The 14,142-nt window shown below is 48.8% G+C and overlaps 1 protein-coding gene across 5 annotated transcripts in view; it reads left to right on the top strand.

Annotated features, from left to right (window-relative positions):
- The window catches only part of MCM8 (minichromosome maintenance 8 homologous recombination repair factor), a 182,585-nt gene that overhangs the window by 86,024 nt on the left and 82,419 nt on the right, over window positions 1–14,142 (top strand). For all 5 annotated transcript variants that reach the window (XM_063918595.1, XM_063918592.1, XM_063918593.1 and 2 more), the window contains one exon: window positions 8,225–8,420. In XM_063918595.1, the coding sequence (XP_063774665.1) occupies window positions 8,225–8,420 (196 nt within the window). The remainder of the gene's footprint in view (window positions 1–8,224; window positions 8,421–14,142) is intronic.

Raw genomic sequence — 14,142 nt, 5'->3', positions numbered from 1 at the left:
CGGCATTACAGCTTTGCCGAGCAGCTACTTGGTCAGGTTCGAACACTTTTGCAAAGTTTTACAAGTTTGATACCCTGGCTGAGGAGGACCTTGTGTTTGCTCATTCGGTGCTGCAGAGTCATCCGCACTCTCCTGCCCGTTTGGGAGCTTTGGTATAATCCCCATGGTCCTTACGGAGTCCCCAGCATCCACTAGGACGTTAGAGAAAATAAGATTTTACTTACCGGTAAATCTATTTCTCGTAGTCCGTAGTGGATGCTGGGCGCCCGTCCCAAGTGCGGACTTCTTCTGCAATACTTGTATATAGTTATTGCTTAAATAAGGGTTATGTTTGGTTGCATCAGGGTTGATCTGATGCTCCGTTGTTGTTCATACTGTTAACTGGGTAAGTTTATCACAAGGTATACGGTGTGATTGGTGTGACTGGTATGAGTCTTGCCCTGGATTCCAAAATCCTTTCCTTGTACTGTCAGCTCTTCCGGGCACAGTTTCTTTAACTGAGGTCTGGAGGAGGGACATAGAGGGAGGAGCCAGAGCACACCAGTATCCAAATTCTTTCTTAAAGTGCCCTGTCTCCTGCGGAGCCCGTCTATTCCCCATGATCCTAACGGTGTCCCCAGCATCCACTACGGACTACGAGAAATAGATTTACCGGTAAGTAAAATCTTATTTTCTCTTACGTCCTAGAGGATGCTGGGGTCCACATTAGTACCATGGGGTATACACGGGTCCACCAGGAGCCATTGGCACTTTAAGAGTTTGAGAGTGTGGGCTGGCTCCTCCCTCTATGCCCCTCCTACCAGACTCAGTTTAGAAAATGTGCCCGGAGGAGCCGGTCACAGCTAGGGGAGCTCTACAGAGCTTTTCTGGAAAAGTTTATTTTTAGAGTTTATTTTTTTACAGGGAGGCTGCTGGCAACAGCCTATCTGGAGCGAGGGACTAAGGGGGGGAGCAGTGTCCGTCCTGTGGGGTCTGAACCACTGTCTCCGCTGACTGGACATTGAGCTCCAGAGGGGTCGGATCGTTCCCCGCCATAGGGGACCGCTCGCCCCAGTAGCATGCCGCCAACCCCTTACAGAGCTGAAGATGTGGTGAGTGAGACACCGACCCCCCTAGCAAGCGGGGGGCCGGTGTGAAGATGGCGGCAGCGTGGAGGGATGGCGGCAGCGGGGAGTATTAGCTGCGCTCCTGTGAAGGCTCAGCGGCACATGGTGTGGCGCTGTGAGGGGCGCCCTTGGCCAGCGCTTACCCCCTACACTGGTCCAGAAGCCTGTCGGGGTCCGCGGATCTCAGCCAGCACATTTTCCTCAGGCCAGTATAATCTATGAAGAGCGGGAAGACAGCGCCATTAAGGGGCGGAGCTTCTCCTCAGAGCGGACCCAGCAGCGTTCCAAAGCCATTTTCCTACCTGCACAGCGCTGAGAGGAAGAATAGGTCCCTCCACAGCAACTACAGCTATCTGTACACGGTACCAGGGGGTTGTAGAAGGGAGGGGAGGCTGTAATAAGACTGTGTGTCCTATTAAAGTGCACAGTCAGCGCTGACAAGGGGTCTCCCTTTGCTAAAAGCGCTGTGTGTGGGTTGGCTCCAATCTTTGCGTCTCTCTTGCCATTCTTGGAGGGGGGGGGGGGGGGGGGGGGCTCTGTCTGCCCTCATCTGTGTGTGTGTTTGTGTGGAGTGTTTGGTGGTCTCCATTAGCTATGTCCAGGGACACTGGTGGTCATTCCGAGTTGTTCGCTCGCTAGCAATTTTTAGCAGCCGTGCAAACGCTATGCCGCCTCCCACTGGGAGTGTATTTTAGCTTAGCAGAAGTGCGAACGAAAGGATCGCAAAGCGGCTACAAAGTTTTTTTTTTTGTGCAGTTTTAGAGTAGCTCAAAACCTACTCAGCGCTTGCGATCACTACAGACTGTTCAGTTCCTGTTTTGATGTCACGAACACGCCCTGCCACGCCTGCGTTTTTCCTGGTACGCCTGCGTTTTTTCAAAAACTCCCTAAAAACCGTCAGTTGACACCCAGAAACGCCCACTTCATGTCAATCACTCTGCAGCCACCAGTGCGACTGAAATTCTTCGCTAGACCCTGTGTGAAACGACATCGTTCGTTGTAATAGTACGTCGCGCGTGCGCATTGCAATGCATGCGCAGAAGTGCAGTTTTTTTGCCTCATCGCTGCACAGCGAATGAATGCAGCTAACGATCAACTCGGAATGACCACCACTGTGTCATATGCTGCAGAGGATTTATCCTCCCAGGATGATCCCATTCCATATAATCAGGATAGCACTGGTTTAGCACAGATACCAGCAAGGGAACCCGAGTGGTTTTCCTCTATCAAATCTTGGATTTCTCAGATTTCTGACAGGGTTGCAAGTAATGAATCTGCAACCCAGGTATTACAGAGCTCTATGGCAGTATGGCCGGTTTCTGGTACCTCAGGACGCCCCGCTGTATACCCCCACAAACGTGCGCTTGTGCAGGTCACACAAGACGACACGGATACCGATTCTGACACCACAGACAGTGATGGGGACGTGTTGCGGGGGTCTACATCTCTTGCAAAGGGGGAGCAATTGTTGACAGAGGCTATCAGGGATGTGTTGAATGTTAATGATACCACACCTGAACAGGTTGAGGAGGCTTTTTTCACTGAAAATAAAAAAGCTTCACTAACCTTCCCTGCGTCAAAGGAATTGAATGCTATATTTGAAAAAGCATGGGTAAACCCTGAGAAAAGATTCCAGGTCCCTAAAAGGGTACTGGTGGCGTCTCCTTTCCCTGAGGAGAATAGAAAAAAATGGGAACACTCGCCGATTGTTGACGCATCTGTGTCCAGACTCTCAAAGAAGGTGGTCTTGCCTGTTCCAGGATCTACCGCCTTAAAGGAGCCGGCTGATAGACCAATTGATAACACGCTTAAATCCATGTACACTGCTTCAGGGGCCATATTACGTCCCACTATTGCTGCTGCATGGATTGCAAAGGCAATAGTAAAGTGGTCGGCTACCTTACTTGAGGATTTGGATACGATGGATAGGGATGACGTTGCTTTATATTTACGCAACATACATGATTCAGCAGGTTTTATGGTAGAATCCATGAAAGACCTGGGTTCCATGGCTGCGGGAATATCTTCCATGTCTGTTTCAGCTCGTCGGGGACTGTGGCTGCGCCAATGGTCGGCCGACGTGGAATCCAGAAAAAGTGTGGAGGCCCTACCCTATACAGGTCAGGCTTTCTTTGGGGAAGCTCTAGATGCGTGGATATCCACGGCTACAGCGGGTAAGTCTCCGTTTCTTCCCTCAGCTGCACCTGCTCCGAAGAAATCCTTCTCGTCATCTGCAATGCAGTCCTTTCGGCCTAACAGGCCTAGAAAGGCCAGAGCGTCCAATACATTCTTTAGGGGAGGTCGAGTTAAGTCCAAGAAACCTGCAGCTGCAGCTTCCCAGGAGCAAAAGCCTGCTTCAGGTACGTCAAAGTCCTCCGCATGACGGTGGACCGCGCGGCCTGGAGATGGGGCCAGTGGGAGCCAGACTCAGACAGTTCAGTCACGTCTGGGTATCGTCCGGCCTGGATCCCCGGGTTATAGATATTGTATCCCAGGGATACAGGCTGGAATTTCAAAGTCTCCCTCCTCATTGTTTTTTCAAATCAGGCTTACCAACTCTGTTGGCAGACAGCACTGTACTACAGGACGCTGTCCAAAAACTGGTGGAGGCACAGGTCATTGTGCCAGTACCACCTCACATGCAGAACAAAGGTTACTATTCAAACCTTTTCGTGGTACCGAAACCGGATGGTTCGGTCAGGCCCATTCTGAACCTGAAACCATTGAACCCCACCTCAGGGTGGTTATCTCAGGTCTGGAAGAGGGAGAATTCCTGGTATCACTGGATATCAAGGATGCGTACCTCCACATTCCGATCTGGCTGCCACATCAGGCTTATCTCCGATTCGCATTGCTGGACTGTCATTTGATGGTTTTCCTCTGCAAACAGGGTGTGAGCATCATTCCATATCTGGACGTTCTGCTGATAAAAGCATCGTCCAAGGAGAAGCTGCTGCAGTCCATTGTTCTCACAACACGCCTCCTCAGGAGTCATGGTTGGATTCTGAACCTTCCAAAGTCACACTTGGAACCAACCCAGAGGTTAGCCTTTCTGGGAATGATCCTGGATACGGAAGTGCAAAAGGTGTTTCTTCCGCAGGGAAAGGCGTTGGTTATACAAGCTATGGTCCGGGATGTCCTGAAGCCAGCCCGTGTGTCGGTTCATCAGTGCATTCGCCTATTGGGAAAGATGGTGGCCTCTTACGAGGCCCTCCAGTACGGGAGGTTCCACGCTCGGACCTTCCAACTGGATCTCCTGGACAAGTGGTCGGGATCTCATCTCCACATGCACCAGAGAATTTGTCTGTCGCCAAAGGCCAGGATCTCACTCCTCTGGTGGCTCCAATTGCCTCACCTTCTGGAGGGCCGTAGGTTCGGGATTCAGGACTGGATCCTTCTAACCACGGATGCGAGCCTTCGGGGCTGGGGAGCAGTCACTGAAGGAGTAACCTTCCAAGGAAGGTGGTCAAGCCTGGAAGCCGGCCTGCCCATCAACATCCTGGAACTGAGAGCCGTCTACAACGGTCTTCTTCAGGCGGCCCCTCAAGTACAGTCGGACAACGTAACAACAGTGGCTTACATAAACCGACAAGGCGGAACGAAGAGCAGAGCGGCAATGTCAGAGGTGACAAGAATACTCCTCTGGACAGAAAAGCACGCGTTGGCGCTGTCAGCCATCTTCATTCCAGGAGTAGACAACTGGGAAGCAGACTTCCTCAGCAGACACGATCTCCATCCAGGGGAGTGGGGTCTCCATCCGGAGGTGTTCAAGGAAATAACAGACCTTTGGGGTTTACCCCAAATAGACATGATGGCCTCTCGTCTTAACAAGAAGCTTTGGCGTTATTGTTCCAGGTCGAGAGACCCACAGGCAGTGGCAGTGGACGCCCTGGTGTCTCTGTGGGTGTTCCATTCAGTGTACATGTTTCCACCACTCCCACTCATCCCAAGAATCCTAAAGCTCATAAGGAGAACAAGGGTTCAAGCAATCCTCGTTGCCCCAGACTGGCCAAGAAGGGCTTGGTATGCGGACCTTCTGTATCTACTGCGAGAAAAACCGAGGCCTCTTCCTCTTCGGGAGGACCTGCTGCAGCAGGGGCCGTTCGCCTATCAAGACTTACTGCGGCTACGTTTGACGTCATGGAAGTTGAGCGCCTGATACTTGCTCGGAAGGGCATTCCGAAGAAGGTCATTCCTACCCTGATTCAGGCTAGGAAAGGAGTAACGTCTAAACATTACCATCGTATTTGGAAAAAATATGTGTCTTGGTGTTTGGTGTGAGTCCAAGAAGTTTCCTACGGTGGAGTTTCAACTCGGACGTTTTCTCCTCTTCCTGCAAGCAGGAGTGGATATGGGCTTGAGGTTAGGATCTGTGAAGGTCCAGATTTCTGCCCTATACATTTTCTTTCAGAAACAATTGGCTCCCGTCCCTGAGGTTCAGTCTTTTTTGAAGGGAGTTCTGCACATCCAACCTCCCTTTGTACCGCCTACGGCGCCTTGGGACCTTGTCGTGGTGTTGCAGTTCCTCCAGTCGGATTGGTTTGAGCCTCTACAGGAGGTTGAGGTCAAATTTCTTACATGGAAGGCGGTCACGTTGTTGGCCTTAGCTTCTGCTAGACGCGTGTCCGAATTGGGGGCTTTATCTTGTAAAAGCCCTTACTTGATCTTCCACGAAGATAGAGCTGAACTCAGGATACGTCAGCAGTTTTTTCCGAAGGTTGTGTCGGCATTTCATATCAACCAACCTATTGTGGTGCCAGTGGCTACTGACTCCTCAATTACATCAAAGTCCTTGGATGTTGTAAGGGCTCTGAAGATATATGTGAAGAGAACTTCTCGTCACAGAAAGTCGGACTCTCTGTTTGTCCTATATAATCCCAAGAAAATTGGGTGTCCTGCTTCTAAGCAGACGATCTCTCGCTGGATCAGGTTCACTATCCAGCATGCGTATTCTACGGCGGGATTGCCGTGTCCTATGTCTGTTAAGGCCCACTCTACACGTAAGGTGGGTTTTTCCTGGTCGGCTGCCCGGGATGTCTCAGCAGTGCAACTTTGCCGAGCTGCTACTTGGTCTGGGTCGAACACGTTTGTTAAGTTTTACAAGTTCGATACTTTGGCCGCTGATGATCTGAAGTTCAGTCAATCAGTTCTGCAGGAGCCTCCGCGCTCTCCCTCCCATTCTGGGAGCTTTGGTACATCCCCATGGTACTAATGTGGACCCCAGCATCCTCTAGGACGTAAGAGAAAATAGGATTTTGGTGTCTACCGGTAAATCCTTTTCTCGTAGTGCGTAGAGGATGCTGGGTGCCCGCCCAGCGCTTCGTTTTCCTGCAAACGTTATTTGGTTCAGTACTACTTCGTTTAGTGAGTACTGCATTGTTACTTGGTAAGTAATGTTTCAGCAGTTGCTGAGTGTTCAAGCTTCGTTGGCTTGGCGTGCCTTGTATGTGTGAGCTGGTACGAATCTCAGCACTATCTGTGTATAATCGAGCACAGTTTCTATACTGAGTCTGGTAGGAGGGGCATAGAGGGAGGAGCCAGCCCACACTCTCAAACTCTTAAAGTGCCAATGGCTCCTCGTGGACCCGTCTATACCCCATGGTATTAATGTGGACCGCCAGCATCCTCTACGGACTACGAGAAAAGGATTTACCAGTAGGTACCAAAATCCTATTTAAACAGATATGTGGTGGTGTTCCCATATCAACCACATTATTATTTTATTTTCTAGAATGCAAAATGCAAATGATAGCTAGAATCTGATTGGTTGCTATGGGCAACACCACCACTTGTCTGTTTTAGAAGCTTTTGCAAATCTGCCCCTAGGTCTGGGTGACAACCTGGACTTATGGGCCCTCATTCCGAGTTGTTCGCTCGCTAGCTGTTTTTAGCAGCTTTGCACACGCTAAGCCGCCGCCTACTGGGAGTGAATCTTAGCTTTGCAGAATTGCGAACGAAAAATTAGCATAATTGCAAATATAAATTTCTTTGCAGTTTCTGAGTAGCTCGGGACTTACTCAGCCACTGCGATCAGTTCAGTCAGTTTCGTTCCTGGTTTGACGTCACAAACACACCCAGCGTTCGCCCAGACACTCCCCCGTTTCTCCAGCCACTCCCGCGTTTTTCCCAGAAACGGCAGCGTTTTTCCGCACACACCCATAAAACGGCCAGTTTCCGCCCAGAAACACCCACTTCCCGTGAGTAAAATACCTAACTTTTTGGCACATTTACTTGGCGCAGACGCACTGCGAACATTGCGCATGCGCAGTTTGCGACAAATAGCTCCGTTGCGAAAACCACTAACGAGCGAACAACTCGGAATGAGGGCCATGCTCGGTAAAGGCACTCATATATTCTGCTATTGTCATTGCAAATGTGGCCATGAGAGTGCAGTGTACTTTTTGATTCTATAACTGATATTTTATTTTACCTTCTGTTGGGCTAAAAATATAACTGCTTATGGTACCACATATAGGGGGTTATTCCGAGTTGATCGCTCGCTATTAGTTTTTAGCAGCCGTGCAAATGCATTGTCGCCGCCCACTGGGGACTGTATTTTCGCTTTGCAAAAGTGCGAACGCTTGTGCAGCAGAGCGCCTGCAAAATCTTTTTGTGCAAAACAAGACCAGCCCGGTAGTTACTCTTCGTGTGTGTTGATTCTAACGAAGGGACGGCTTTTGACGTCACGCACCCGCCCAGCGAACGCCCAGCCAAGCCTGCGTTTTTTCTGCCACGCCTGCGTTTTTATAAGCACTCTCTGAAAACGGTCAGTTGACACCCAGAGACGCCCACTTCATGTCACTCTTCCTGCGTTCGGCCGTGAATGTTCGTTACACTTTGTGCAAACCCACGATGCTCATTGTACCCGTGTGATGCACCTGCGTATTGCGGTGCATACGCATGTCCGAAATGCCGATTTTTAGCCAGATCGCTGCGCTGCGAACAAAGGCAGCTAGCGATCAACTCGCAATGACCCCCATAATACAAATGTATAAGAAAATCTGTTTTATTCTGAAATACATATGCCCTTGTCGTTTGCTGAGCATTAATAAAGAATACAGTGAAAATAGAAATGTGTTTCTTTTTTTAAACAAGGGGTTATGTTTCGTTACTTACAGGTATATGTGGAATAGATGAGTTTGATAAGATGGGAAATCAGCACCAGGCTCTGTTGGAAGCTATGGAGCAACAGAGCATTAGTCTTGCTAAGGCTGGGATAGTCTGCAGTTTACCAGCCAGGACGTCCATCATTGCTGCAGCTAACCCAATTGGGGGACACTACAACAAAGGCAAGACTGTCTCTGAAAACTTAAAGTAAGTGTCTGGGTAATGTGCGGGAGAGCATTAATGCAGCAGCATGAGCTAATGTGTGTCAGATTGCAGTGGGTAACTGGAAACTCTCTTCCCTGGGACACTCGGATTGCAACACTTGGGGGCGAAACTTGCACTGCAACACTGGGGGAACAAACTCGCAGTGCGACACTGGGGGGACACACATGAGTTGTGACACATACAAATTACTGCTCAATACAGACATGTTTTGAAGCAAAATGTCCACTTCCACTGAGTAAACATTGTGTGACTTCAGGGGTGTCAGTGGGTGGTCCTCTTATTTAGAAACAAAAAGGCATGTTACCCCTAGTCCCAGTTATTAGTTAATGCAGTAAATGTAATCAAGGAAAGAGAAGCCCATGTGTAATAACACATCAGCTGTCATGTTAATGTAAGATCAGCTACTGTATATTACACTAATCTGACAATAGAGAAGGAAAGAGCTGGGGCCACAAGTGGAGGGCCGCCTGTTGCCCATTACTGTACGATATCGTACTGGCTAATGAAAAATTAAGTCATTTATGAAAAGGATTCAAAAAGTAACTGAAGCAAGGGTGCTGTGTAACCCATAGCAACAAATCAGATGTTTTGCTTTTATTCTCTACTCGGCAAAAGAGAAATGAGATTGGGTGCTCTGGGCATTGCCACCTGCACAGTCACTGGTAGAAAAGTTATCAGAAATGTCCACAGTGTTTTCAAGTTCACATAAGACCAAAACTGCCTCAATGGCCTGATGGTAACTGAACACATAACAAGCAGTATGCCGCTACAAAGCTCTTCCCTGGTGCATACCTCCCAACATGACCCTCTCCAGGAGGGACAGAATGCTCTGCTCCTGGACTTCCCACTTAATTTAGGATTGCCATCACCTGTGCTGAAACACCTTTCTTATCCATTAACCTGTTCAACACAGGTGCCGGCAATCATAAATTAAGAGAAAAGTCCAGAAGCAGAGCTTTGTGTCCTTCCTGGAGAGGGTCATGTTGGGAGGTATGTTGGTGTACATCCATGCATCTGAATGTCTTTAGACGCACTGATGCACCATCAAAACCTTCACCAGTCCTACGGCAGGTGCAGTTTCCCCATCTGAGTATGGCCTCCTCCTGTATTTCAGTGGTTCAGCATCTGTGTACGAAAGCCTCTTACAGGGACCATCTCAGTTAGGTGATCATTACTGCAGCCACCAGTCTTTGAGCTGCATAGAAAGTAAGGCAACGTGATGTTCAATAGCATCAACATGATGGCATAGCCTGGTATGCTTGATAATTGGTTGGTTTAATATCAACCCACCAATACAGCATTGCTGCAAACTGTGGGTTACTATGTTTCTTTGAAGATATTTTACTGTTGAACGTTATGGCCTCTTCACTGTCTGCTGGTGGTACGTCACGTCATGGTAAGAGTGACATCTAGTGGTTAAAGTCAAGTGGTGCTGTATAGAATACTGACAAGAGGAGGAAATCCAGGACATCCATAGTGATAGAAAGATATATAGTTGCATCGTCTGTAACTACAGTATATATAGTTTTCTCCTTCATCCAATCTGAGGAGAAAGTACTGCAGTACAATAGGGTTGTGTTGAGGTTCAGGAGCTGGGCGCATAAAATAATAATATATAATAATAATAACCCTCACAACTCTTCCTCAGTTTAGGTTAAGTGTGAAAAGGAGTGGGACTGGGTTTTAAAGAGCTGCCCGGGTTAGTACTGTTTGGTCTTTTTATTTAAATGTTGCAGTCGTCTGGTGCTTATACTGTAACCCAGGGAATGTATAGTGCTGTGTATGGGAAGGGAGAGGCTGACTCTCTTGCGGGCCCTCAACTACTTAGAGCAGGCCTGGCCAACCTGTGGCTCTCCAGCTGTTGTTAAACTACACATCCCATCATGCTCTGCCACAGTTTTAGCATTCCCTAATATCAAAACTGTGTTAGGGCATGCTGGGACCTGTAGACTCACAACGGCTGGAGAGCCACTGGTTGGCCAGGCCAGACTTAGAACATAGACATAAGTTCCCTGTGTGAATGATGATTGTAGATCCTCTTATGTGCCCTTTGTTCTCAATAACTCGGGCCTCCATTAAGCTGCAGTTTCTAGCAGCATTCCTTTTCTAGGTGTATGCTGCCATCGTTTCAGTGGAGCTGGGGAATAGCCCACTTTTCCTTGATGAGAAGTGTTGTAAAAAAAAAAGACTTGCTCGTTTGCAACCGCTTGCGAGGTGCTCATTGGCACTCCCTTTAAACAAGTTGAGGCTACTTGGGTATCAAGTTTACAGTACATGTGAAACTCCCTGTGGTCTGGCCCAGTGAGGAAACCCGTGTGGACTCGTAGAAGTAATTACTACTTGGATACAGCCACTGAGGGTGGATACCCATGTGCGACCTTCTGATTCCACCACTCTTCCTTTTCTAGTGGTATGGTCTCTCAGATATGAATACATTGTAAAAATGATATGACTTTTTCTCTATCGTCCTAGTGGATGCTGGGGTTCCTGAAAGGACCATGGGGAATAGCGGCTCCGCAGGAGACAGGGCACAAAAAGTAAAGCTTTAGGATCAGGTGGTGTGCACTGGCTCCTCCCCCTATGACCCTCCTCCAAGCCTCAGTTAGATTTTTGTGCCCGGCCGAGAAGGGTGCAATCTAGGTGGCTCTCCTAAAGAGCTGCTTAGAAAAGTTTAGCTTAGGTTTTTTATTTTACAGTGAGTCCTGCTGGCAACAGGATCACTGCAACGAGGGACTTAGGGGAGAAGAAGTGAACTCACCTGCGTGCAGGATGGATTGGCTTCTTTGGCTACTGGACATTAGCTCCAGAGGGACGATCACAGGTACAGCCTGGATGGTCACCGGAGCCTTGCCGCCGGCCCCCTTGCAGATGCTGAAACGAGAAGAGGTCCAGAATCGGCGGCAGAAGACTCCTCAGTCTTCTTAAGGTAGCGCACAGCACTGCAGCTGTGCGCCATTTCCTCTCAGCACACTTCACACGGCAGTCACTGAGGGTGCAGGGCGCTGGGAGGGGGGCGCCCTGGGAGGCAAATGAAAACCTTTTTTGGCTAAAAATACCTCACATATAGCCTCCGGGGGCTATATGGAGATATTTAACCCCTGCCAGAATCCATTAAAGAGCGGGAGACGAGCCCGCCGAAAAAGGGGCGGGGCCTATCTCCTCAGCACACAGCGCCATTTTCCCTCACAGAAAGGCTGGAGGGAAGGCTCCCAGGCTCTCCCCTGCACTGCACTACAGAAACAGGGTTAAAACAGAGAGGGGGGGCACTAATTTGGCGTTAGAAATATATAAAAGATGCTATAAGGGAAAACACTTATATAAGGTTGTCCCTATATAATTATAGCGTTTTTGGTGTGTGCTGGCAAACTCTCCCTCTGTCTCTCCAAAGGGCTAGTGGGTCCTGTCCTCTATCAGAGCATTCCCTGTGTGTGTGCTGTGTGTCGGTACGTGTGTGTCGACATGTATGAGGACGATGTTGGTGAGGAGGCGGAGCAATTGCCTGTAATGGTGATGTCACTCTCTAGGGAGTCGACACCGGAATGGATGGCTTATTTAGGGAATTACGTGATAATGTCAACACGCTGCAAGGTCGGTTGACGACATGAGACGGCCGACAAACAATTAGTACCGGTCCAGACGTCTCAGAAACACCGTCAGGGGTTTTAAAACGCCCGTTTACTTTAGTCGGTCGACACAGACACGGACACTGAATCCAGTGTCGACGGTGAATAAACAAACGTATTCCTTATTAGGGCCACACGTTAAGGGCAATGAAGGAGGTGTTACATATTTCTGATACTACAAGTACCACAAAAGAGGGTATTATGTGGGATGTGAAAAAACTACCGTAGTTTTTCCTGAATCAGATAAATTAAATGAAGTGTGTGATGATGCGTGGGTTCCCCCCGATAGAAAATTATGGGCGGTATACCCTTTCCCGCCAGAAGTTAGGGCGCGTTGGGAAACACCCCTTAGGGTGGATAAGGCGCTCACACGCTTATCAAAACAAGTGGCGGTACCGTCTATAGATAGGGCCGTCCTCAAGGAGCCAGCTGACATGAGGCTGGAAAATATCATAAAAAGTATATACACACATACTGGTGTTATACTGCGACCAGCGATCGCCTCAGCCTGGATGTGCAGAGCTGGGGTGGCTTGGTCGGATTCCCTGACTAAAAATATTGATACCCTTGACAGGGACAGTATTTTATTGACTATAGAGCATTTAAAGGATGCATTTTCTATATATGCGAGATGCACAGAGGGATATTTGCACTCTGACATCAAGAGTAAGTGCGATGTCCATATCTGCCAGAAGATGTTTATGGACACGACAGTGGTCAGGTGATGCAGATTCCAAACGGCACAAAGGTGTATTGCCGTATAAAGGAAGAGGAGTTATTTGGGGTCGGTCCATCGGACCTGGTGGCCACGGCAACTGCTGGAAAATCCACCGTTTTTACCCTAAGTCACATCTCTGCAGAAAAAGACACCGTCTTTTCAGTCTCAGTCCTTTCGTCCCTATAAGAGTCATATCTGCCCAGGGATAGAGGAAAGGGAAGAAGACTGGAGCAGGCAGCCCATTCCCAGGAACAGAAGCGTTCCACCGCTTCTGCCAAGCTCTCAGCATGACGCTGGGACCGTACAGGACCCCTGGATCCTACATGTAGTATCCCAGGGGTACAGATTGGAATGTCGAGACGTTTCCCCTTCGCAGGCTCCTGAAGTCTGGTTTACCAAGGTCTCCCTCCGACAAGGAGGCAGTATGGGAAACAATTCACAAGCTGTATTCCCAGCAGGTGATAATCAAATTACCCCTCCTACAACAAGAAAAGGGGTATTATTCCACATTATATTGTGGTACTGAAGCCAGAAGGCTAGGTGAGACCTATTCTAAATCTAAAAAAATTTGAACACTTACAAAGGTTCAAATCAAGATGGAGTCACTCAGAGCAGTGATAACGAACCAGGAAGAAGGGGACTATATAGTGTCCCGAGACATCAGGGATGCTTACCTCCATGTCCAAAATTTGCCCTTCTCACTAAGGGTACCTCAGGTTCGTGGTACAGAACTGTCACTATCAGTTTCAGACGCTGCCGTTTGGATTGTCCACGGCACCCCGGGTCTTTACCAAGGTAATGGCCGAAATGATGATTCTTCTTCGAAGAAAAGGCGTCTTAATTATCCCTTACTTGGACGATCTCCTGATAAGGGCAAAGTCCAGGGAACAGTTGGAGGTCGGAGTAGCACTATCTCGGATACTGCTACAACAGCACGGGTGGATTCTAAATATTCCAAAATCGCAGCTGATCCCGACGACAAGTCTGCTGTGCCTAGGGATGATTCTGGACACAGTCCAAAAAAAGGTGTTTTCTCCCGGAAGAGAAAGCCAGGGAGTTATCCGAGCTAGTCAGGAACCTCCTAAAATCAGTGCATCATTGCACAAGGGTCCTGGTAAAGATGGTGACTTCCTACGAAGCAATTCCATTCGGCAGATTTCACGCAAGAATTTTTCAGTGGGATCTGCTGGACAAATGGTCCGGATCGCATCTTCAGATGCATCAGCGGATAACCCTATATCCAAGGACAAGGGTGTCTCTCCTGTGGTGGTTACAGAGTGCTCATCTTCTAGAGGGCCGCAGATTCGGCATTCAGGATTGGATGCTGGTGACCACGGAGGCCAGCCCGAGAGGCTGGGGAGCA

This window comes from Pseudophryne corroboree, chromosome 4, assembly GCF_028390025.1.
Source record: "Pseudophryne corroboree isolate aPseCor3 chromosome 4, aPseCor3.hap2, whole genome shotgun sequence".
NCBI lineage: Eukaryota > Metazoa > Chordata > Amphibia > Anura > Myobatrachidae > Pseudophryne > Pseudophryne corroboree.
The sequence above is the reverse complement of the archived record's forward strand: the minus strand, read 5'-3'. Positions and strand labels throughout refer to the sequence as shown.